Raw genomic sequence first — 26,273 nt, forward strand, 5'->3', positions numbered from 1 at the left:
GTACATGATGTATCTTGGTTTTTATTTTTTTCCCCATTACCTGTGTGCCCTTCACCCGCTTCACCCTTCCCTATTTACATAGATTTCGTTTCCATTTTTTTCTTTTCTCATAATTTTTCCTTTCCCTTCTTGCCTTTCCCCTGCCCCTCACACTTCCCCTACCCTTTGGACCTTTTCTTTAAATGAGTAACTGATAATTTGAAATAGGGAGAAAAGGTCCTCATCCATATTGTAGCATGTGTCAGAATGTCCTTTGTCTTTCCAGAGAGACTATCAGGGACTGAGAAAAGGACGAAGGGAAGAGGGGAGGACACGGAGGTGGAAGGCTGGATGGACACAATCAGTGCACAAGATATACATACAGGGAAAGACCAGAGCAAATCATTAATTTGTATCATTAATATCCATTAATAATTGTAATTTTTTAAATCTCCATTTAAAAATTGAATAATATTCCAATGTATGTATATAACCACGTTTTGTTCATTCGTTGATGGACACAGGTTAGTTCCATTCCTTCGATATTGTGACTAATGCTGCAATTAACATGAACGTGCAAATATCTCTTTGAGACCTTGCTTTCAATTCTTTTGGTATATGTACCTGGAAGTTGTGTTTCTAGATAAAACAATAATTTGATTTTTATTTATTTATTTTTTTATTTTTAGATTTTAGAAGAACTGCCATATTGTTTCCATAGCAGTTATATCATTTTACATTCCTTCCAACAGTGCACAAGGTTCTAATTTCTCCACAACATTTATTATTTCCTACTTTTTTATAGCAACCATCATAAGGGGTCAGATAAACTTTAATTAAAAAGACTGATGTCAGAGGCCTGAGGAGGCAATGGGCTTCCAGAGGGTAGCTCAGGGCCTGACCACATGTCTGTTGAAACTGAAGAAAGTTGACCTTCCTTCCTCGCTCCTGTCTGCAAATTCTCAGGGCAGATTGTGTCCCATCCTGTCCTTAGCCCAGGCCGCTGAGGATGTTAAAGTGATATTCACTCCCTAAAGCTCCTTGCCTACTCCCTGACTTCCTTCTAAGACACTGCTCCCCTTTGCTGCCTGGAACCCCCTCTTGAGGACTGATCCTCACTGTGGCTTCCTTCCCTGCCTGTAGGATTAAAGCAGGACGAGGGAGTAGCTATAACCAGACCTCATCAGAGCCCAAGATGTGCCTGTGGATCAGAACTAATGGTATTAGGCAATCACTCAGGGAATAGAGCTGCAATTACCCCTTGGATGCTTTCTCCAGGATGACCACATGCAGAACACCAAGAGGGGAGAGAGTAATGAATCACCAAGTGAATTAACTGGAAGCTGCTCTAATTAGTGTTATAATTTTTCATGAAAACACTAATGAATATGAAATAATGTGGCCATGAAACCACTAGGATAATTAATGCTTGGGAGTAACTTGGGGTCAGGAAAGGATATTGGAAGCTGTTTAAATAGACTGGCATGTTGACAATCCAGGAGCCATGGTTTCAAAATCTTATATTAACAAATAAGTTGCTACTTTAGGGAAAGCAACACCTGGGTGACTCTGTGTGTGTGTGTGTGTGTGTTTCCCCCAGAACTGGAGATTGAACTCAGGACCTTCTGTTTGCCAGGCAGGCACAGTGCCACTGAGCTAAATCCAAGGCTTTTTTTTTCCATGTCTTTTTAAGGGTCCTGAATTTGGGAATAAGAACAAAGGTGGGAACTAAAACAGGAACCCTTCAGGAAGTCAGTTGAGAATCCAAGTGAATGGATTTGAGGAATGCAATAAAGAAGCAGGGCCCAGACACACTGAAAGCAGAAAAGAGGTTAAAGAGGAAACTATTTTCTTTAGCCTGTGTAGCCACACAACCACCTGAATGTCTAAGAAAATGGCTTTCTGATGAAATAGGAGCTCCCAAAACCAGTGACCATTATGGAGACAGATGAGTTCGGTCTTGTTGGCTCCACAAGTCCCACACTTATAAAATGAACTGTCTTCCTCCCAGTGTGTCTGTAAAGGTTCAGTCGGAATCTACTCTGAGCACAGTAGGCTTCAGGGTTCTAACTGGGTTCCTATGAGCTTAGCAAAATGTCCATAACTCATAGGAGAGTCTTAAAGGGACATTAGGGAGTGGGAAGAAAATTGTCCTGTTGCATTGAAGGATCTGCAAAGAGCAGATCCTGTGATAATGTAGAGTCTGGCAATCTTGCTAATCATAAATTCTACCACTGGAGGTGATACACAAATTATGCAGAAGAACAGATGCATCCATGTGTAATAGGTGTCATCTTTAGTACCAAGAAAATCAGACGTGAATATGCCAATGTGGGTGACCTTTATGGTATCTTATTAAATATGTGCAACAATGAGATGATATACCTTATCCTCATTCTGTGGAGAAGGGAACTGAAGCTTTCCCTTGCCTGAAGTCAGAGAGCTAGAATAGGGGGGCTGTGACACAAGTAGAACCATCTGATTCCAACATTTGAGCTCTCAATGACAATGCCAAGCAAAACTCTTAATGCATAAAAACTATGAGCAAGTCAATGACTCAGGCTAAGTCTCTTCTTGATATACTGAAAAGCTATAAAGGAGAATAATCAATTAATAATAATAACAGCAGCTAAATTAGCAAGAATCCACTGCTTTCTAAGCATCTATATACATTCACTCATTTAAGGCCCATAATAACTTTATGATATACCTACCATTATTTGAGGCACAGAGATAAATCTTGACATTGAGAGACCTTGAAGATTCTAATGAATTCCAAAATGTACACAGGCTAATTAACAGTGCAACAAAGAGCAGTTATTTGTGACTTTTAAAAAAAATATTAAGCAGTTCTTATGGAATGCCAATTCTCCCATTACATCTCTATTACCTTAAAGTCCCCTGCCATAGAATTAATGAAATGGCTTTCTCAATGAAAGCCAAGAGAAAAAAGAAGGTCTGTTTTTATGTCCTCAGCAGCATGGTAGGTGGAGCTGAGAGATAAGGCCTTGCTCCCGTGTTCTACTTCCAAAGATGCACACTGGGACTCACAAGCTCCTCCACTGGGAATACACCTTCTGACAATTTATCCTATTTGCTTTTAAATCCAAGGCATAGTCTACCCCCTTGGCTATGCAAATAGGACTTCTGCATGCCTTAAAGGAAGTAGCTGCCCTGTGCTGGACTGTGACATAGTAAATAGAAGTCCCAGGACTCCAGCTAATTAATGAAAGACTTAAAAATTGTATTCACAATGCACAGCATCTGAAAAAATCAGCCAGTCAAATTGCAGGCCCCCAAACACAAGGATTTTGTGGAATTACAGAGTAAACAAGCTTAATAGCTATGGGCAGTCTGGTATGAATAACAGGCGACTACATCTGCCTAGTAACAGTGGCATTTCTTCACATCCAGGGGAAGTGTAAACTCTGGTATTGATTCATAGGATGCTGTTTCATATGTATGCAGAACAAATTCAGCTAAACAAAGTTATCTGCCCAATGGAACTCAAAAATATTTCTCAATTTAATTTTAAACAGGCCTTGAAGTGAAGGAAATTTAATTAGGTAAGTAATATAGAACACAATGAAATGTCCATCAAAATTGCTTCCAAAGGTTTAAAATGTTTTCCTTTTCAGACAATGTAGTTAGAGCAGCTGAGATATCTATGTTAGTACCATGTCTTGGAAAGTAGGGCTTGGAAATCAATGTGATCACCTCTCTGAATTAAGTATGCACAAATGAGAGCAGCTGAGATCCATATAAATCAGCTCAAGTAGCCCTCTGTGTACCAGACCATTAGGAGACAGGCGGAGAAGGAGGAAGATGCAAATAAACACATTATCTGGGGCATACTCACTAATGGAAGGCATCCCTTAACACCCGCATTGAGAATCAAGACAAAACTGCCAAGTATTTTTAAACACCGCTTATGATTAAGAAAAACAAAATCAGGCCCCAGATATAGAACCTGAGACTTAAAACAAAAGCTTAGACACTGTTAGAGTGACAAATGAGTACATCTTTTGATCTTTTTGATACTGCCTACAAACTGCTTCTGTATTCATTGATAAAACCCTACAAAATGTCCTTGTTGTTTGCATTCTGTCAAAATAGAATGACTAAGATCTGAATTGGATGTCTTAACTTCTGTAAGCATCTGAGTTGGACTTTTGTTCCTCAGATGTTAGTTAATTATTGCAGTAGAAAAAATTTTCAAAACTTAAAATGAAAGCTTATTTTATGCCTCTGTGAGTGTATGAGAGTGTGTGTGTGTGTGTGTGTGTGTGTGTATGTGTGTGTGTTGCTGTACTGAACCCACGGTGCTTTGGGCATGCTAAGTAAGTGTTCTACTATAGAGGAGCACCTCTAGCCCTGAAAACTTATTTTAAAATACAGGTTGAGCTATATGCAAGCCCCTGGTAGGGCTGGAAGGGACCTCCCTCCACACTAGAGTTGAGTGACTCTTGGGGTCATTTAGCCTTGGGCATTTCAAGTGCTAACTGTGTATTGGGCACTGTTGTAGGTTTCAGGGGAGATGAAAGGGAGCAAAGCTTAGGGTTCCCGATTGTTATGATGGCATAGAGAAGGTCAGGCATGTCACAAATCGTCACAGAGACATAGCTTCTAGCCAAATGGGCAAGGACTTGTTACTCACCAATGTGAAATACTTCCACATTTATCTTCATTTTCTTGCCAAAATTAGTCTTACCTCTGAGACAGTCCTTGATGTTTATATAGCACTAAGGGAGTATCTTTCTGAGAGAACAAATGAGCCAAAATATGTGACAAGAATTAGAGTTAAAAATAAACAAAGCTCCAATTCTCCATCTTTTTCTGTACTCTTCTCTTGACAGGTAAACTTGTAGCATCCTATTCTGTCTCTGGGCTCAGTAATGTGACTTGCTTTCACTAACGGGCTGTACCAACTAAGATACTGCTTGAACTCTTTACCTCTGCCAATGCCATGAGAAGGATAATCCTAGGATAACCTGGTGGTCCTAGAGGAGGACGGAACATGTGGAGCAGAGTAGCCATAGACACATGATCCAGCTGCACCACAGATGGACGAACAGATGGGACTGGACTGAAATAGATCACCAAAATCCTACAGATACAGGAGAAATAATGCCCTCAGTTTTGGGGTGATGTGTGTTGCACATTATTGTTGCAAAAAGATAACAGATGTTCAATAAAATATGTGCTTCATATTCTTTCTCTTCCTTATCCTGATATCCAAAGCTATCTTGTCTCCTGGGTCACCACCCTAGGCAAGGGATTCTGTGGGGAAATCCACAAAACAGTTCACATCAGCCTGTTACTTGCGATTGCTTTATACAGATGGTCTCTAATAGTTACATGTGTTCTCCAAGGTGGACACCCCATTTTGTAAGAGAAGAAAGTGAGACTCCAAGATTAAGTTAGAGCTAGTTAATGGCAGAGTTAGAATTAATACCCAATCCTGTCTAACTCCAATGACAACGGTCATTCATTCTTCCAAGTACCTTGTTCTTTAAATGCATCAGTGAAATCAGCTGGGGTGGGGAAGGAATGGGAGAAGAGGAGAGGGTAGGAGAGGAGAGGAGAGGAGAGGAGGGGAGGGGAGGGGAGGAGAAATGAGTGCTTGTTTTTCCAATTTCTTCTCAGCAGTCTGGGAGAGAGGTATCTAATCATATAGATACTGTTCTTAGGACCTACTGAACCCCCTGTCTTAACCTGGAGCTCTTTCTCTATCTAAGAAAGAAATATTCATATCCAGGGATTTCCAGAGCTGGAAAGAGGCATAATACTTGGATTCCTCAGTTGGTGGGGCTTAAGGTGGAAAGGCTCACTTTCCAGAATCTGCCTATGGAAACTACTCAGGGTGGGGCAGGCCAGCCAATGCTGACTCCTCCTGGCCCCTTCACTTTGTTTGGCAGCATGACCTAGGAGGGAGCTGAAGTCTCAGGAAAAAGAGGAAAGGGCAGTACACGGCCTTTGCTGCCACCATGTCTTGCTATGGTGCCCCAGGCAAGGAAGAAAATGGCCTCTGAAGGGGTGGGCATCTAAGGCCCTCCAGAGAGGCCTCAGAACTGTTCCTTCTGCCTAATCCTGGCTGTCTTTGCCTCATGTCAAAGGAAACTTAGGCACACAAGTGATAGTTATTTAAGTCACTACTTACTGTGCATACCTAATTATCATGCAGCACAGCAATGCACTCAATTGAAGGAATCAAGAAAAAAAGCCTGGAACATTTAAATTTTAACACTATATTCTATTCATATCTGCTTATGCTTTGTAGGTTATTTCTATAGTATGAATGTCAAAGCATAAATATAAAAAAGATAAAATATCAAAGTCAATATATTATTTCCATGTAAGATGTATGGCAAATAAATTAACTTAGTTTCAGTTTCTCACTAAAATTGAGAAAACAAAATCTATTCTTAATCCCATATGGGTGCTGTATATGTAAAAGAGGATTTATCCACTCAAATTTTTAAAATTCAATAGTTTTTTCTGTTCTTGACTATTTAATTCAGTGTTGTATAGGCAGAACTATATTCAACCCTAAAACATTTCTGAACTACTGAGTCTCAAAGATCTTAATTTTATATTTTTGTTTTCTAAAAGATAAGGAAATGAAAAAGGAAGAATCTGAGCTTACAAATACAAAAATAAGACCACTGGATTTTTTTCTTTTCACATAAATTTAATTACAATCTAAGAATTTGCACTATATCAAATAGGGGCCATTTAAGCACAAAGTTCTTTTACTGATAATTAAAATGATGGACAAGAAGAAACTAGTCTCTCCAATTTGCTGATCTGAGTGCTGGCTCAATTGCTCTGACACAGGGGGCATCTTTTGCTTTGCGTGGAGGCAGAACAACCTTTGCTAATCATAAGCACTGTTTTTCATATTAAATTTATATCTAATTTCAGGTTATCATAGGAATCCATTTTTGATTATGTAAGCCAATATTTCTGTCAGGGACCAAATGATTTCTAGAAAAGAACACCTATTTTAAAAAGAAAAGCTGGAAAACAATGGCAGATAAAAGTAAACATACACAATCTATTACTCCTAGACTGTCTACAGTCAAGAGTTAACTCATTTGAAGAAAAGGCCTACTATGGGTTGGGCCTTGGGGCAGCGCCTGTGGGAAAGAAAAGGCATACTATCTTTTCTTTAGAGCCTCTGCCTCTAAGACCTAGACAAAGAAAAAACCTAAAACGAATTGTAAGGAGAGCTAAGAATCTATATTATATAGCAGTCACAGTGAACCTTTTAGAAATGAGTACCCAAATTGCAACCCAAAACCCACTTGTTTATCACAAAGTGCCAACACTGCAATTACACCTAAATACTGAGGTTTTAGTTTTGAAAAAACAACTCAGACATTAACATCTTTTGTCTTTAAAAAACAAACAAGTAACACGCATGCCAGAGTTTCACCACCACTGTTATATAGCGTAGAACACATGGCTGCAGCTGGAGCTCAGGGAGGGGACAGAAAAGAATGAGCTAAAGGGGGAATGGTATCATGTGCCTGTAATCTCAGCACTTGGGAGGCTGAGGCAGGAGGATCACTGTGAGTTTAAGGCCTGCCTGGGATATACAGCAAGACTCTGTCTAAAAAGAAAACAAAGAGCTAAACTCAGCTGGGACAATTTCAGAGCTGAGGTGGATCCAAAGTAACCAGGTAGGATATAGAGGACCTGGAGAGAGGTGCACGGGACCAGAAATTCCAGCCAGAAAGGACTGACTTATAATATAAGGACATAACAAACAGGACATTATGTGAAGAGTAGCAAGGAAAACTGCCTGGCTGGAGTGGGTTACTTTGGGGGACAGAGCCAACAGGTAAAACGAGTCCCTTTCTGAATGTCTACTGGCCAACATTTCATGTCCTTGCTTCCATGGAGATAGGCTGAACCTCTGAGTAAGACTTTACTATAAAACTCTCTTTAACATCAATCCATGGCTCTAGTATTTTAGCTTTGGAGGAAAACGATACTGAGAACTTGATATTGTGAAATATGAAATGCTTATATATGATGACTTAGTACTGATTATTCTTGTTCAAAGTCCATCTACTAATTTGGAAGGGTACAATGGGAAAAATAGCATCATACAAAAACAAAATATTTTTAAAATTTATTCACAAATATTTACTGGCTGCTTACTGCCTGCTGTGTCTGACCTTTGCTCTCCTGGGATTTCATCTTATGGGGTGACTGATTCTGAGCAGGTGATCTCTGTCTGTTGTAAGTCACAGGGAAGGACAGCTAATGGAGATCGAAATTTAGGAGACCAGAGAAAACTTCCTAGAGCCAAGACCTGAAGCTGAGTTCAAGTTAACTGCGAGAAGAAAAGTGCTCTGGACAAACCAATGGTTTAGTGCATTGGACAGACTAAAGGGAGGACATTTGCATGGAGCACAGACAAAATGACTGTGTGGGGTGGGGTAAGGTGAGGTGAGCACAGTTCAATGTGTGTAGGGGTGGTGTGCTTGGCTCAGAATCTGGGCCTTGTGCCAAGGACCATGGGGAGCTAACAATGAGCTCTTAACGAGGGTATATGATGTGGTCAAGTCTGGGTCCAGAAAAACCACTCTAATTTAAGCATGAGAAATGGATGGGAGGGCAAGATTGGAGACAGATCGGTCAGGAGGCTGCTGAACACAATGGTGAGGGCCCAGCTGGGACATCAGCAGAGAGGATGGAGAAACACAGGTAGATGCTTAAGAAGTATGATCCACATGGCTAATATGGTTGACTGATGGGAAAGAAGAAAAGGAAAGAGTCCAAGCTGACTTTCTGACTTGCAAGTAGAAAATCCGTGTCCATAGTACTATGTGTATTATTCAAAGGGGAAATAAAAGAAGAGGCTCATATTTGGTGGTGGTGGTGAGTAGAGCTGGAGGATAAGGAAATGAGTTTACTCTGAGATAGACTGTATTTGAGGGTATTCAGGCAAAGATGTCCAGATGCAGAAGGAAATAGGGACCTGCAGCTCCAGAGAAAGATCCCAGGCTGCAGAGAGACCTAGAAGTCCTCTGTGTGGAAAGAATAACCACATGGAAAAGATCTCCCAGGGTGAGTATGATGAAAAAATGAAACAGCATAGGCCTAGTAGCCAGAATGCTTTAAAAAAATACAACAGTATAGTATTTCAAGGAAAGGAAGGATTTGGAGAGAAGGCTGATCAGTCAACAGGGTGTCAAAGGCTGCAGAGAAGCCAAGTCAAGAACTGAAAAGCATCACTGAATTTAGCTACAAAGATTTCATAGTGGTTAGAGCCAGGCTGCAAAGGTCTAAGCTGAGCAGGCAGCTAGAAGACAGACATTTAGTCACAGCAATTTTTTTCAGAACTGAAGAGAGAAATGAGAGAAAGCTAGGACAGGGTTTTTAAAAGACAGGAGAGGCTGGAGCACAAACCTGCTGATGGAAAGAAAGCAATGGAGAGGAAGTGGTGAGAAGTACAGAAAGATGGGATCCTGAGAAGGCTCAAGAGGCAAGGGCCCAGAACAAGGTAGAGGCTTTGGCCTTCATCAGGAAGACTGCCTTTCTCTTCAGAAGAATGGAAAAAGGATGAGGGGGTCAGGCCTTGAGGGTGAATAAAGAATCCACTCTTCTGCCTTGAATCTGAGCTGACCTGAACTCTGGTATACATTAGGATGGAACTACATCCAAGATTTTTTTCTGTATCTCTTGGATTGGGGGATCTATGACACTGATGTAGAAAAACAAAGTTGAAAATATTTGGCATCAAAGAAGGCTTTGGAAAGGGCCTGTTTACATGGCAGTCCTGTCAGAATATCTTTTAAAAACCGCATGGAGCTCACTAGAAAGGAAATCCATTCAGTACATATCCTTGCAGGGTATGAAATGTCTTATTTTACTCAGATGTAATAATGCATGTAAAATATACTCTTTTTAAAAAGGTTATGCTTACTGTCAAATCCATGTTTTACTGGAAAAGGTTTTGATGGTGTAACCCAACGATTACCTAGAAATGCATATCTGCAAATTCAAAGGTAATATAGCTCAAAGAAACTATTTTAGTCAGAGCTTACCAAATACATTAAAATCCTTTTTAGATTGGATTCAGATATGTGTATGCTCATCTCTAAAGTGAAATTTTAGATATTTAGACACACATATAGAAATTTTTTTTCAACACACTTGAGTTTGAGTGTTTACTGAATTTGTTTTATTTAGGACAGAATTTTCCCTCATCTTATAAAACAGCCACTTGGAATCTAAAGATTGTCACAGAAAAGAAATCTCATTTTTAATATCCTTTACTTTCTTCTAAAGGGACACGCTTGTGTGCTCCTAAGCCCCACCTTCCTGAGAGCCACTTGAGCAATAAACTAGACCTCAACTGAATTTCCTTGAAACAAAGCAAAAGTTTTACATTTTAATTAGCTTTGGGAAGTCAAAGGCCATTTCACTAGAAACCAGAGATGTGAGTTGTGCCCAATTGTTGACCAAAAGGACCCACCTGCTTCTTTTCCATGGAATAAAAACACAAATAGCACAGAGCCAGTGATGGAGAAAGGCCAGTCCAGGGTCAGCACCTAATGTCAGCGCTCACCCTGGTCAGGGCCATCGGACTCCATTGTGTGCCCTGGAGAAAGTGACTGAACACCACTGGCTCTTTGTAGGGGGGCAGAAGCAGTGGGGAGGTCTCTTATCAGTTTCTAGGTTATATAAGGTAGTGAGTGATGTACTCCTCATTTAATGTGAGAATACTCTTTAATACGGTGAAGATCATGTTTTCAAAAAACAGCATCATTCAGGCGGGAAAACAAAAATACCTACTTATGGATGTCTGGGTGTGGGGCAACCAGAGAGTAAAGCTCGAAGGGAAGCCCCTAAATCTGAAATATCATGTTGAGAGTGGCAATCGGTGAGGGCAGTCACATGGAAAAAAACAAAAATATTTCAATCCTCCACTCCCCTACCCTGCTTCGGAAGGCAAGGGTGTTTAGCATCTTTTGTGTTCTCACCCCTAGGCACCTCCTCTCCTTTTATTGTCGCTGATCTCACACTGAGAACCCAAGAAGCCCCGGGGAGCGAGAAGAAAATCTGAAGTCTTGCGGTCAAGTTCCATCCCAGTAGGGGCCGTCTCCCTGGTGGAGGTGGAGACTGATACGCCCAGGAGTCCCCGCGCACTGGCGGGCCGGCGCTCCGTGGTGCTGTTCATGGTGCTGAAGCCTGCAACACCGTCGCGGGGTACTCAACCCAACCACAGGTCTGGGCCGCCAGGGGCTCCGCTACAAGACGAGGCGAGGCGAGTCTGGAAACAGCTGCCGCCCACAGAGCTACAGCCAGCTCCACAATTTGGTTTCAAGTCTAACTCAATACGTCGCTTCTTTGCAATTGCAAAATGGCTGGTTCACTTTCTCTCTTCCCAGAGGATTTCACAGAGCCCATCCTGAGCTTGCCGATTTGGCATATGTATCTTTTTGGCTAAAGCCAATTCTCTTATACTCTCTTCTATGTATAATACCTTACTTTTGCATGGCATCTTGCATTAGGCACATCCCTCTCTGGCACCGTCAACTGAGCTATTCGTCCATACATAACCATTCCTCTTCTCTCCCACATGTACTTCTTGCTTTTCGTACCTCTCTTCCCCCAAGCACCTCCTAACTAAATAGGACACTGTACACTCAACGTGAAGTTGGGCGAATCACCTCACTTATGAGACAAGTTGATTGGCGTCTCCTGGACTATGAATTAGAAGCGGGAGAGGTTAGCATCCCAAGGGACTAGGAAAAAGTTCCATATTTTAAAGGAAGGTAATATTTGCACGGGTGATCTGGAAGGTGGAGAATGGGAACACAGATGCTAGGATGGAAGCAAAGGAGAGTTCAGATCTGGTTAGTCAGGGCTGATTGCAATTCAAAAACTTCCAGCAGGTGGCACTCCAGGTCATGGTGCTCTCGGTGGAAGCTGTGATTGCTCGCCTCGCAATAAACCCTCCTTCTCCCAGCGACCCCCAGCCATATTTGGAGGTCTGTCTTCCTTTTGATCCAAGTACTTATCCAGACTATATTCCTGCTAAAAGCACCAAGTGTGCAATTCTATTTACTGTAATGCACAGTAATGAAGGAAACATAAATAGAAAAGAGGGTCAGTGTAAGGATTTTTTTTTTTTTGGTGTGATTGATGTTGCTCAGATCAAAACTGTTTAATCATCAATAACATGATCCAGCAGTTGGGAAATGTAAACACGTTGTGTAACTACTTGCTTTGGTCAAAGCATTGGAGGGCGCCCATAGGGGCCAAGCCCCAGCAGAATGCCCCTTCCTTCCCATCAGGGTGGGGCTGGCTGTGCTCATAGACTAACTGGACCTACAGACTGATTGGTGTGACCTTTGTCTTTTGCAGCACACACGCAGTTGGGCTAGGGTTAATGGCAGTTTGCAAGGAGCTCCAATTGAGTAAACAAAAAATGCCTTGCCCTGTTCTAATGGAGCACATTATTCCAAGGCCTAAGCCTTCATCCAGGCCCCTGCAGCTGCTCTGCAGGTCAGTGCTACCAATAAAGCAATTAGCCAATGAGAAAACTCTTCTTCCCTGAGGGGGACTTGAGGGTTTTGTTGCAGTTGCTGTGCTTTACTTTGGGTTTTTAAACAGGCAATCCAAGTGGATCTGAGCCTCTCATCAGACTCCAGGATAAGGACAGAGAAATTGTGTGTTTGCCGAGTGTGATATTTTAAGGGACTGGTCCCTTGTTCAATTCAGCCTGGAGAGTTCACTGCTTCCTGTTCAATTAACCTGAACGATAGCTGAACTCTGCCCTTTGAACTCCTTCAGCAGATAAATACATTAGCTCACCTAAGGAATCATTAATATTTTTCAATCACATAAAACAAACATGAATGCCCCAAAACAACTCAAGAGATAGCCAATTAGGAATAGCTCATGTACCATGTTGGGAAAAAAAAAAATCATGAATGGACGTTATTTACAGAGCAAAAAAGGGCCAGAGAAGAAATGAAATGGATTGTGCCAACAGTTCTAGAGACAAAGGAGACCTTCATTTTCAGGGCAATATTTCAGAACTCCTAAATTTACAAAAAAAACTACCTTATCCTTGGACTAGCTTCTGCCTAGAACACAGAGCTCTAAGCCTCCTGAGTGACTTGTGTCCATGCTCATATGCAGAGTGCAAATAATTGCACTTCTAGGGACAATTCTATGCCTGATTTTCTACAAATGAACCAGCAGCCTTATTGCTTTTAGTGATCCAGCTTAAATGAACCAAGCTGATTGAAAGAATTTTACAGTAGAAAATGATGTTCCTAAAACACTGTTACTTTATGCACATAAATTAATTTTTCTTTACAGAAAAAAAAGAAAAAGTCTTTAAATGCATCTGTTTTTGTCTTTATCCCTGCATGTCATCTTAGAAGAATGAGAATAACATCCCCAACTGGGTCATTACACATTTCAGCTTGATTTAATTTCACTTCCCACAATTCTGCCTCCTGACCCCCTCCCCTCCCATTCCCTTTTCATTTTTGTTTGGTTTGGAGTGTGGGCTTAATGCCCAGCTACCCTAGATGAGAACACTTAAAAGGAATATCACAAGCATGAAGGGTAAATCTATTGAATGAGGGTCTTTAACTATGTGGTTTCCTTAAAGGGAAAGGTTGGATCAATAGGATCAATATGAAAGGTTTCCCTGGCCCTGCATAAAAGGGTAAGGGCTTCTCTTTCACTGGTTTAACTTTACTCTCTGACAAATGCAAATCAATGGATCTGTGTTTACAACAGATTCCCTAACAGACTCAATTTGGGCAAAGCCCAGAGCCTTGCCCTGTGGGGTGGGGAGCCCAAGCTTGTTCCAGAGGGGTGCTCTAAGGTAGAGCTTCAAGCTTAAAATTCTGGAGTTGAGTGGAGAGCAAGCTGGTAATGGCTACCAACCACTCTTAAAAGATGAGGCTTGTCCCTCATTTTGATCCTGCTGCCTGTGACCCCTCCAAAGAGGGGAGCAATCTGGCCCACCAAACATGTTCCTTTGAGGATGCCAATGCAATATAAATATAAAATTACATTCTCAGATCTTGTGAGCAGTCAACCTCCTTCCTGTCAATATGGATTTTGGAGGCTACTGGCACAGAGGAAACTGTAGTGAGGTATCTGCAATTGTAGGATGATTATTTGAGCTGTAATAGTGGTCTTTCTGCCCCTTCTTAGGTGGTAACTGGCTCTTTTTAGTAATGACAAGGCAAACCACTAACACTGCAGGCCTTTTCCCTTTAATTTTACCTTTCCTTTTAAAAACCTGATGCTTTCCAGAGATTAACATGACTTCAAGTCAATACCAGTTACAGAGAAATTATTTTTCTTCCTGCAGGAGAAAGTATATGTATATTTGATTACATGAGCCAAAGTCCAATGCTGATTAAATTACGTTGGAGGTGTGCTTCCAACCCAAACAAAGTCTGCTTTCTATTGGAAGAGTAATGGATCCTCTGATGGTGAGAGAGGTGCCAAGGTGGAATGAAGAGCCTCCCTGCCCTCTGGGACAATTTTCGTGGGACAGTTTTTCATAATAAATGTCCACAGCTTCTAGGACTCCTGCTCTGCAAGTGAGACCATCTTTATCCAATGGCCCACTGCCTGTCTCCAGGCCTTGCCCCTCTGTACTGTGCCAGGCATCAGATGGCAACAGACTTCCCTACCCTACCGCCCCCCTCCCTACCCCGTAAAAGCCCTGTGCACTTTGGACAGTCATTGTCTTAGATGAGATTTGGAAATCAAAAAGCATTTCCTGGGGGAGAGGGGAAGGCAAGAGGGGAGTAAAATGATCAAAATGCAGTATTTGTATGTACAATTGCCCAGGAGGAATGTAATTATTATATATCAAAAATATATAATACTACGAATAAAATAAAAACAAAACAAAAAGTCTTTCCCAAAGGCACGGAGACTGGTTATAGGGAAAAACTGGGTGAAGGGGAGTAATGAAGCCCCTTCCTTGGGTTAGCTAGCTCTGTCTCCCACACCCAACAGAAATGATCCCACAGGACTTCCTCATAATGCACTCCCACATCAAGAAGTGTTAACCCCAGAGGAAGCGACTTTCCTCCGGTCGGGTTGGGGTCGGTCGAGGGGGAAAGGGTTCCTAAAAAGATGAGGGAAAACAGCCCAGAGAGTCTTACAGATGAAGTTTAAGGCCCAAATTACCTCTATCTTCACTCTCTTCCCTGTGGCCATTTATCCAGGCAATTATTTCTATTCATGCCCTCCTTATTTCTCTTTCTTTGGCAAAACTCCAGAAATGAAATCTCTGCTTCTCCTTGGGGGTTTTTCATTCCTCCAGGGATCCCTGTAGATGAGACCACTTTTCATGAAGACAGTTTCTGCCAACCCCAGCCACCAGCCATGGTGTGGGGCCCAGAACTCTCTTCTGAGAGGTCTCCAATCCCATTCCTCTGGACTACATTTTAAAGAAAGGGGAGCACTCTCTCTTACATCAAGAAGTGACCCTAGGGCCGGGGATTTAGCTCAGTGGTTCTGCCGCTTGCCTCCAAGTTCAAGGACCTGAGTTTGAGCCCCAGTACGGAAAAAAAAAAAAAGAAGTGACCCTAAATTGAAGTCCTAGAAAGCTGGCCCAGGATCTTGTTGCCTCTGGGCAGACCTGGCTCAAGAAAGAGAGGGAAGGGCGGGGGAATTTAGCTCAGTGGCAACAAGGCTGCCTTTCAAGAACTAGGTCCTGAGTTAGATCCCCACCCCCATACCAAAAAAAAGGCAGGGGGGTGGTGGGAGGGGGGGGACAGCAGCAAAGACTTGTGCCCCTCTTTTTGTAAGGCGAGAGGCAATCCAGGGTAATCAGTTTACCCTCTGCCCTACCCCCACCACTCACAAGGAATCTTCTCTGTCTCAGGACTATTAAATGGAGATGGGGGAGAATTGAAGACGCCCCTTTCCAAAGGCCCACTGATTCCTCCCACAGCCTAGGAGTCCAAATGGGGCTTGAAAGGAGGAGGCCAGTTACTTTACAGCAGAAGGAAACTGTATACCCTCCTTAGTGGCTTACCTGGCTACATGGCCTAGCTTTTAGGAGCAGAATAGGGCACTGACTAGGAACCTAGGCAGGGTACGCAGGCTCCTTTGTTTAAGTAAAGCCATTGGTGAGAAGATGGGAGAGGAACACCTGCTCACCCTCTGCTGCAGCTCAAAGCAAAACAACCCAGGAAGTGACCCATATTCCTCCCTCTTTCTTTCCTCATTGTTCTTAAAGGAAGGAAGATACTCCTTTCCTTGCAGAATGAAACTTTTCTCTTGGAAGAAAAAAGTTCCTGTTCTCAAGCTGAAGGATGTGTTAATTTTGAAAAACAGAGTAATGGAGTTCCCATTCCCTCTCCCACTACAGTCCCAACTCTTTCAGTCTTTGCATAAAATCCACTCCAGTGTTCCTTCCTTCCGGAAATACAAGTCACGGGCCTGCCAGGGAGATGAGTTATCGAGTATGGTGGTGACTCACAAAGGTAGAAGAAAGAGCTAAAAAGTTCTTTCTTTTCCAGTTAGTTCAGGTGTCTCAGAGAATCCCCCCCCCCCTTAGGATGGGCCTCCTACCCTCCCTCAGGGCCAGCAGGGAAGGGGCAGGGTTGGCTTTCCCTTTCATCCTGCCCTAGCTGAGGCTGGAGACAAGATTCTTCCCAGGTTTACCCAATTTGCCCAAAACAGAGCTGACTATTCTGAGGGATAAAGTCCTGGCTTTTGTTACTGGGCAGCATTGGATTGCCCAATTATTGCGTCCCAGAAAGAAGTCTTCAAGTGGGACTTTTAATACAGGAGCCCATATGTATAGAGGGGATCAGATGATTTGTCAGGCAACTTTAAACAAGTCATCTCCAAACTTGGTCATTCTCCAATATTGAGACTGAACTTCGAAATCATCGGGGCTTTCCAGAAGGGTTTAGAAAAAAGAAGTCGGGTGAGGCCTGTCAAACCAGGTGTGTCATGGAGATGAGGACAGGCAAAGACAGGTGAGCTGGGAGCCCTTCTGTGCAGTGTCTCGGCAGCATCACCTCAAAGGTCGTCAGAAATTGGGGAGCAGTGTGCCCACGCGAGCTGGGGCAGAGGGCTGGAAGTCCCGTGAGAGGAGAAAACCCTGGTGAGGAAGGAGCTGGCTAGGACTGCGCTGGGGAGGAGTTTCGGTCAGACCTGAAAGCCCGCCCCAGCGGGGAAAGCGGCTGGGCCAAGCGCAGCGCCGCTGGGAGCCTGGGCGCTGGTGAGCTCTCTGCTGGGAAGAGTGGGCCGTCGGACTTACTGGAAACGCGCCGGATCAAGTTCCAGATCAATGAAATCTGGGTCTACACGTTTACGTTATTGTTGCCAGCATTAATGCTCTTTTAATCTTCTAAACATTATCAGCATCGATCTCCCTCCATATACACATTTGTTTGAGAAAGTGACAGAACCACAGTGGAAAGGCTGGAATAAAAATAAATGTGTGGCCTCTAGAGTGGAGGGCGCCCAGCATCCTGGTATGTTTCTCACCTTGGCTCCCTCCCTTCCTCTTGTCCCTCCTAGGCCGCCCACTCCCATCCACCCAAACACTTGTTAGGAAGACATTCTCCCGCCTGCACCACACTGCACCGCACCGCACCGCACCGCACCACACCGGGACCTGACCAAGCAAGGAAGGTAGCAGGCTTTTCAATTATTAATCCGGCATACATATCATGTCGTCTGTTCCTTACAGCGAGGGTTGCCTTAGGCCTCTCCAGCCGAGATCCCGGACTAAACAGCAGGGAGAGGTGGGCTGGGCCCGGTGCCTGAAAAGCAAGAGATGGGTGGGGATGGGGGTGTGCTACAAAGGAAGTCCCCTAATTTATCTCTTGGCTTTGGAGACAGCGGGGGGCCCAACCTAGCCAAGGACATCCCCAGCGCAGCAGGGAGCAGGCATGAATGCAGTGCCCCTGCCCGGAGCTACAGCACACTGCCCAGGCTGGCCAAGCTCCACAGAGGCAGGCGGCAGGTGGGACATCTTGGATTAGTTCAGGGCCTTCAGCGTCTGAGTAGACTGGCAGCCTGGCCCTGAGACCTACTTCCTCCAGAAAGCTGCAGGTCTGTCAGCGGTGGAGATGGAAAGCCGGCTCCAAGCAGGCCACCAGCGAGTTAGGCCTCACGGGAGGGAGTGGAAACCTCAGCAGTGAGTGTGGGGGGCTTCATGGGGCACACCTTTAGGTTCTTGCTTGGATTCACTGGGTTCCTCCTTGCTCTCATTTGTGCTTAGTGCAGAGACCTCTCGGGCTCAAAGCTGGACTTGTCTGCTTGAATCTGCAGGACTCTGTTCTTGCCGCCTCTTGCCAGGCTAATAAAAACCTGTCCACCTTGGGAACCCCAGAAGTCCCAATGGGTGGGCTTCCAAATAACGGCTGCCCTGGCTGCTTTTTCTGAAGGAAATTATGCATTTGGGGTTCATTTCTCAGAAATCTGGTGTCAGAACTCTGAGTTTCCCCAGTCTTCTCCCTCCCCCTTTAAAGTGCCACTCCGGGCTTGGCTAGCCTGAAGCAGTGGGATACAACCGGAAACGCAGGACAGGAGACACCTGCCTTGGTACTGTTGGAAGTAAGGTGCTTGGCCGAAGGGTAGGATTTGACAGCACTGGCCGAATCAGACTTCTTGACTCCGAGGCCCCTCAATCCCTGTCTGCTGGGAACTCTAGCAGGACCCAGAGGAACCCAAAGTGAGAAAAAGGAAAGGAAGTAAAAGGAAAGACAGGTCTGAGCAAAATGGGGGCTGGGCAGGTAAACAGGGCATGGCCCTGTTTACCCCTGGGCTGGGCCCTGGTGGCTGCCGGTAGGGATTTCGATGCATAGCCCTGGAGGAAAAGGCCTCTGCCTTTCTTCTCCATTTGCTCCTGTACCTTAGTCCTCCTGAGCACACAATACCTACTTACCAGTCAAGTTTCTGCGTCACTTTCTGAAGAGACTGATCTACTGACCCCAAACTGAAAAGCCTTCTGTGTAATAATAACCACTCAACACACTTGTAGTTGCTGATAAAATGGCCAGATAAAAAGGCTAAAGCTCTTGTCCCTTTTCAACCCAGGGTAATAAAACAGACACACATTTGAATGCTTGAGCAAAGCGGAGTCCTCAGCCGCACTGTCTGCTCCCGGGAGGAGGCGTTTTGCCTCCTCCAGAAAAGCCTGGCATGTGGGCAATGCTTTTGGACGCCTGCCCTGTGGAGTTGCCTCTAGAACTCTCTGGATGCTACATGCTTCATCACCCACCCCACCAATGCTCAAGGTCATTGTGCAACCTAATAGTAAACAATCACTTTCCACGTTGCTTTGGACTTATACAGGCAGAAGGCACATGTTTTCAAAAGCCATGTCCTTTGCGCCTTTGCGTGACAGGCATGAGGGGGCGGCAGCGCTCTGAGAGATCGGGTGGAGTAGAATAGCTGTCATTCTGCCTTTAACTGTACCCCCCAGAGCAGCTGCAAGTTCTTTCTGGCTCCTGGTGTGCGGGAAAACCAGCCAGCGGGGCTGGAGCTGGCCTAAAAAGGCCTGTGGCAGTTGGGGGGGGGGGGGTTTCTAAAACAAAGAGGAGCAGTACTACATTGAATTGTCAGTGTCAGCCTATTTCACTTCCATACTCTCTCCTCAGTTGGCTTTATCTTTGCCAGGAACCAAGAACAAATCTGTGACGACCGTAGGAGAGGATGAAGACAGAGAGAGAGAGAGAGAGAGAGAGAGAGAGACAGAGAGAGAGAGACAGAGAGAGAGAGAGCGAGAGCGAGCGCAGGAGACTTCTAAATCAACTTAAAAGTATTGGCAGCCACAGATTTGGGAAAGGTCTTTGGCAGAAAGATGGTCTTCACCTTCTTCAATCACTGAGGGGTGCTTACTGAGTGGAGATCAAAATCCCTCAACAGTGGGCCAAGGAGAAAGGCTGTCAGAACGGAAACGCCCCCTCACAAAGTTAGAGTGCATATGCTGTCTGTCATATCCCACAGCCCTGTGCGGGTTCAGCGAGGCAAGAAAAGCTCCGGGGAGCAGAGTGGAAGCCTGAGCCTGAGCTCGCAGCTCTGGAAGCGCTTGGTGTGCTTCTGGTTTGCAAAAGACCTTTGGGCTACGTAAATCAATGCCACTGTGAATTGTTCTTTCCCAGCACAGCCAGTACTGAACCAGCCCCCTACACACACACACACACACACACACACACACACACACACACACACGGTGAGAGAAGCCTTCTATCCCGGCTTGCAGTAAGATATTGTGTGTCCTCCTCAGTTGGGGATCTGGACACTTTGGACCCACCTCTGGGTCCGTGGCTCAGTACCGGGGGCAGAGCAGTAGCCATGCGCGCAGAGCGCACACTATGTACCAGTCGAAGCTACTGCCGCGTCTTTAGCCCTTGCTCTTGCACCCGCCGCCCACAGGGGAGGTTTCTGTGCTCCTAGAACAATAGAGGGTTGTACCTCGCAGCTTGGCCGCTAGAGGAGGCACAAAGAGCCGAGCCCGCTGCAGAACAATGTAACCCGCGCGTCGACCCGTCCCCTCCCGTGGGCAGCCAGCCCTCCCCGTCACCCGGCTAAGCGCACACAATCAACGCCCGCTTAATGCAAAGGCGGAGCTTGCAGCCTACAGCTGAGATGTATTAACTAACCTGCATCTTAATTTCTGAGCTCTTAGCCTCTGCCAGACTCCCCTCTCACCCCAGCAAATCCCAGTCAACACTAGAAGCCGGGCAAGGGCGGCTGGCGCGTGAGGCAGTATGCTTTCCGCTATCTCTCCTCTCTCCTCTCTCGTCCTCCCAAAGCGGTGAATATGAATCTACCAACCTTCCTCCTTGCATCCTCCCCTTGCTGTAGATACTGAGAACGGAGCTGGCCAAAGCCAGCTGTTCTAGTCAAGACAAATCAGAAAGTCCCTGCGCCAACACCAAGGCAGATGGGCTTTGGGAGTGGTGCTGTATCCTGGCCGCTAGTTCCCCAGCCGGCGGCAAGGCTATGCCTCCTGCCAACAGCCAAAGAATTTTGCCCGATATGAAGGGTAGGAGGCGGGCGGAGAGAGCGCTTTTTCTCTCCCAAGAAGCAAAGCTCCTCAACTGCCTCTTAGACACTAGGAAGCTTAGAAAACTGAAATGTGTTGTCTCAGAGTTCAAGTGCAGAAGGTTTAGAGCCATTCCCGGTTTTTGATGCGTCCGATTGCGCGCCCCCATCCCGTGTCGCACTGCTAGGAAAAGTCAAAAATCGAGGGCAAAGGTTGGCACGCGGGGAGGAAGGTGAACGAAATCAGGGGATGGCCATAAATGAAAGCTCAAGGACTAGAACAGAGGAAAGAACAGGAGGAAAAGTGGGGGGAAAAAAGAAAGAAAAGGGAAAAGAGAAGGAAAGAAAATGTAAGAAAAACAAAGATGCAAAGAAAGAGGAAATGTGTAGGGAAGAGGAAAAGAGAACCCAGAGAAGTGACTGGGAGCGCTGACTCGGGCCCTACAAGCGGGGGGTGGGGGGGGGTGGGGGGGTGGGGGGGGAGCCTATCCCCTGCCTGGCTCTTAGCTGCACCCCTGGGCTTACCTGCCAGGCGTAAGGCAGACATGCGCTGGAACTCGGGCTCCTGCAGCCACTTCCACATCCTGCGGAAGGTCTCCCTACCAGATTTGAGTTTACTCCACGGTTTTGGATTCCGGAGCAGGTCGGAGAGAGTCCCCTGAGACCGGCATAGCACCCTCTGAGCGAAGATCGCCTGTGGGATGCTGTAGCGCTTCAGCTCTGCGGTGATGCGCTGGGCAACCTCTTTGGTGTTGATCTCCTCCAACTGGCCCGACGTGGCTACCTGCGAACCCGACGAGGACGACGGGGGCCGCTCGCGGCTGGGGGCCAGCACTGGCCCGTGGGACTGAGGGTGGCTCGGGTGGTGCAGGCCATTGAGGTGGGACATCATGGCAGCGGGCGGGGTGCCGAGGCCCCGGGACAGGTGTTGCTCACCTCGGGTCAGCATGGCAGTGTGGTGCGCGTCGAAGTTGGGGCTGAGCATTTTGTCGTGGCCCGGCGGACCGTAGTTGGGCAGGCTCTGCTGCGCATTGTGGAGGCCGCCTAGCCCGTTGCCCAGCGGAGTGGCAGCCAGCGGGGACAGGCTCTGGCTCATGCCGGGCATCTCCTTGTAGGGGCTGTAAAGGTTGTTCATGGCCGGGAGCCCGCGCTCATCGCGCATGAGGGTGAAGCTGCCGCTGACGTTGCCCGACAGACGCTGGTGGTGGTGGTGGTGGTGGTGGTGAGGGTGGTGGTGAGGGTGCGGGTGGTGGAACTTGTCCGAGACGGTGGAGATGGGTGGCAGCGGCTGGAGCGGCGTCAGCGTGGTGTAAGTGTTGCTCATGCCCATGCCGGGCGGCGACGAGTCGCAGGACATGCTCATGGCGTGGTGCAGCGGGATGGAGAGCTCGGGCCGGTAGTCGCTGCCATCCAGGATCGAGGCCATGCTGGTGACCATGGCCGAGCGCGACGCCGCCGCCGCTGCCGCCGCCGCGGTGCCCAGCTCCTGGTGCGCCGTGGGCGGCGGCGGCGGGCCACGCAGCGAGCTGGCGGCGCCGCGGCCCGCGTGGTGGGGGCTGGGGCTGGCCAGCAGCTCCTGTTCATGGCCGGGGCCCCCGCCGCCGCCCCCGCCGCCCCCGCCGCCACCCCCGCCGCTGCCGCCGCCGGCCGGCCCGTGCAAAGTGCCCAGACTTTCCATTGTCAGCTCCGGGTTCATGGCGCAGCCTTCTAGGTCTTTGGTGAGGCATCGATAGGCGGTGTAGGCAGCCTTCATTCAGTCCATCGGGGCCCGGGGGCGGCGGGGGCGGCGGGGGCGGCCGGTGGGCTGGCGAGGGGCGCGTGGTGGGGCCTGGCCGCGGGCGCGGGGCGGGCGCGGGTGCGAGGGAGTGTGTGCAGGGGGAGCGTGCGTGCGGGTGTGTGCCCCGGGCTGCGGGCGGGCAGGCGCGCCCGGGGTGGGGGCGGGGTGGGGGGCAGACGGGGCGTGCGTGCGGGGAGGGGGGGCGGGGAGGGAGGAAGGGATCACCGGGCCCCGCCGCTCTGGCCAGCGCGCTGCCTCGCCATGTCCGAGCCCGCTCCGGCGCCGACGTCTTCTGTTTGGGTTAGCGGGAGCTGTCCAGAGGGCTCTGGGCTCGCTGGGGCAGCCAACCTACCCTCCCGGACCCGGGGCGGGGCGGCGCTCGACGGGCATTGCGGGCAGCCAGTTAGAGGCCATAGCTGCCCTGTAGGGCGGGTCTTGTTCCAGAAACTACCAATAGATATGGAGGGGGCGGGGAAGCGCTTTTCACGTTTGGCTGACGGCTCGGTGCCTTTTTTTCCTTCTTTGCTACTGGAATCAAACGTCAAGGAGAGGGAGGGGGTGGGGAAAAAGAGAGAGGGAGAGAGAGACAGAGAGGGAGGGAGGGAGGGAGGGAGAGAGAGAGACACTAGACTGAGAGCGAGGGAGAGAGATTATGTGAAAAATGCCGTGCTGTGTCCCTTTCGGGCAGCTGCGATCTAGGAAAAAGGGCATTGCTTTAGTCCGTTCGCCTCCATCCCAAAGCTTTTTTCAAGGCTGGTGAGCCAGGAGAGAAGGACTCCGCTCTGTGCTGGTGTTAAAAACAAATCCGCGTCTCTTAGCAAGTCACTTCCCGAGTCCCTAGCTGGGAGCCAGTAGTTAAGCCTTTAAAATGCAAGCGCTAATGTATCTTAATGCGCGGTAAAGTCCCGAGACTGCGGCTGGCACGGTCCTTGGGGCACATAGAACTCCAACGCCCTTGCTGTTCTCGAGGTGCTGCCGGCCGGCCGACGGCCCACCGGCGGCACAGGCAGCCGTAATGCATGCAAAGTTAACACAATAACATCATTTAATTACTCGGCGAGCTCATAAATCTCCAACTTATGGGGCTTCTGAAGGCCCTTACTAAATTACAGAACACAACTAGAATTCCGGGAGCTGTGGTTTCAAGGTGAACAAGTGCTGCTCCAGCAGCGACTTGGAAAGAGAAGGGCGAGTATTGGAACCGGTGGGGTGGGGGTAAAGGTGGTGCTTACGGTGAAGAAACTTCTCCCGGGAGCAGGAAGTGTGGAAAGTAGTCTGGACAACAACCGCAGATCTTCCTCCTAAAGCACGCTACACACACACACACACACACACACACACACACACACACACACACACACACACGCCGCGAATCCCGGGGGAGAGGAACGTCCCGGATTATGGAGGTGGTTAGATGACTCTCAGTCTCCACTGACATCTGCATGTTGAAACCCTGTTTCTGAAAAGATCGGAGCCCTAGAGGCTCCAGAAAGCTCATAGCTCTGAACAGCACACCTTCATCTTCCTAGAATTTCCGTTGTTTGATAATCCAAGGTTAGGAGGAAAGAATGGAGCCGGGGGAGAGAGGAAGTGGTGATTTCTCCTGGCCTATGTGGTGGGTGGAGAAGTGGTCTAGCTGGCCGGAGAGGCCAACACCCGGCAAAGAAAGCCTTAAAAGTAACAGATTCTTCCTAAGCAGGTTGCGCTCTGTTTGCCTCCGAAGATTCAAGCTGGCTGAGGTTGCGCAGATGTTGCCTTTGTTTAAAGAGACAGTAATTAAGAACAGGGTGGACATAAGTTTGAGAAGCGTGACCTATTTTCTTTTGATCAGCTGTCAAAAGAAGAGCAGGGGGTCTCCTTAAGACAGCCCCCTCCAACCACTTCCAGCTGTTAAAGAAAACTTGATAAGAAAACAAGAACAGCCTGGAATACTGTATGTGCCTTCTTGGCGGTAGAGAAAGGTTTAATTCATTTGGAAAACCGTTCTTAGTCTCAGTGACCTTTTCTGCTGCCCTCCCCTCTCTTCTAGCTATGGAGACCTCGCTCCCATCCTGTCACATGAATGTATAGTGACGGTATTCATAGATCGACTTTATTGAGCTCTGGCCAATACTTCGACAATTATTCCTTCAAATAGTGTCTTCTCTGTGATACCAAAGCCGGGGTAAGAAAGCAGCAGATCCCTGATAAGCCAGACATAGTTTTCTGGCTGCTTGCATCTTTAGTATGATAATTAAAATGACTCAATTTTTTTGCCTCAGGTTTACCCTCCTCCTTGCCCTCTTCTGTGTTTCTTTCCACTCCCTACATTATATTATAGTGACTGGACACTTGGGATAATTCGAGTCAGTTAATGTTTGAAATACACACAGAGTGAAACAAAAGTTCACAAAGTACAGCCTGCTGTTTGTCACCCAGTGCTCAATGACTGAAATAGAGCAGAAGATGGGCCAAGAAGGGTCTATCTGATGGACCTCAGTGCTCAAAGTAGGCTCCAGGGTCCTGGATTCAGGGTCACAGAATGGCCAGTGACCCCAGGCTGGTGCTGCCTTCAAACAGAAACCTAAGTATATAAATTGCCATTTAAATAATTTTTCAAAATGGTAAACTCATTTAGCAGGCCACCAAGATAAATCTGCTCTTGGGAATTGCATCTCCCCGTGCCTGGGAGCAGAAAGGTGAGTTGCAATTTCTCGACACCGAGCTTCCTTTCTCCTTTTATCTCCCTCCTCCTCTCTCTCTCCCACCATCCCTCCCCCTTCCCTCGATCAATATTGGCGATCTCAGGGAAATCATGAAATCGTATTGGCTTCTTTGTATATAATTTCATTGGGCTAGATTAAAGCAGATTTTTCATGTTTTCTAATGGTGGTTTGAGGTTTTATGTCTTAACCCAAAATCCCATTTAAAAGGAAAATGAAAGTGCTTGTTTAGTCAGCACCCTAATTTTTACTGATTTAGGTTTAGATGCCCTTTTTCCTTTCTTTTTAAAAAGGGAAAATATTTATTTTCTGGTTCAAGATAATTTAAGAATATCAATACTAATAAGATTTTCGAATATGTTTTGAGATAACTTTGATATTTTTTCTCTATAGTTAAGAAAATTGAAAAGAAATGTTGCTTTCTAACCAATCCTTGCTTAGACGTCCATACCCTAACCTTCATAAGTTCTGTAACTCAAAATTTTGTCCTTTGATTTAAAGTTATAATCTGGCTCTCCCTCTTCTCCCACCACCATTTGATTCACAAACAGACAAGATGGAAGTGTGGTGTCTTAAGTGCTAGTCCCTTACTTTCAGAATCTGGACAACTGTACCAAGTAGCCATCGGAGTAGCTTAAATTTAAATGGGTCAAAAGAATCATATAAATAAAATGCAGCTTCAACAACAAACACAGGTTATTGCGTTGTAAAAAAAAATCTGATTTTAAGTTAGCAATTGCAGGAAAAGACTGAATATTTTATTGTCCCTTTTTCATATATATTCTCTGCAT

At 46.5% G+C, this 26,273-nt stretch overlaps 1 protein-coding gene across 5 annotated transcripts in view; it reads right to left on the reverse strand.

The window, feature by feature from the left end:
• The window catches only part of Onecut2 (one cut homeobox 2), a 55,456-nt gene extending 32,362 nt beyond the window's left edge, over nt 1–23,094 (reverse strand). For 2 of the 5 annotated variants that reach the window (XR_015443371.1, XM_087192124.1), the window contains exon 1: nt 21,529–23,088. Coding sequence is in view for 3 of the 5 variants with exons in the window: in XM_087192124.1 (XP_087048250.1) it covers nt 21,529–22,756 (1,228 nt within the window). In the remaining 2 variants the exon portion in view is untranslated. Of the gene's footprint in view, nt 17,772–21,528 lie in introns of all 5 variants that reach the window. The other 3 variants (XR_015443373.1, XM_087192131.1, XM_087192126.1) reach the window with 3 other exon arrangements.
• Nucleotides 23,095–26,273: the final 3,179 nt, after the last annotated feature.

This window comes from Heterocephalus glaber, unplaced genomic scaffold, assembly GCF_053883595.1.
Source record: "Heterocephalus glaber isolate CG9 unplaced genomic scaffold, H.glaber_assembly_v1.0 deba00000331, whole genome shotgun sequence".
In the NCBI taxonomy this organism is placed as follows: Eukaryota; Metazoa; Chordata; class Mammalia; order Rodentia; family Bathyergidae; genus Heterocephalus; species Heterocephalus glaber.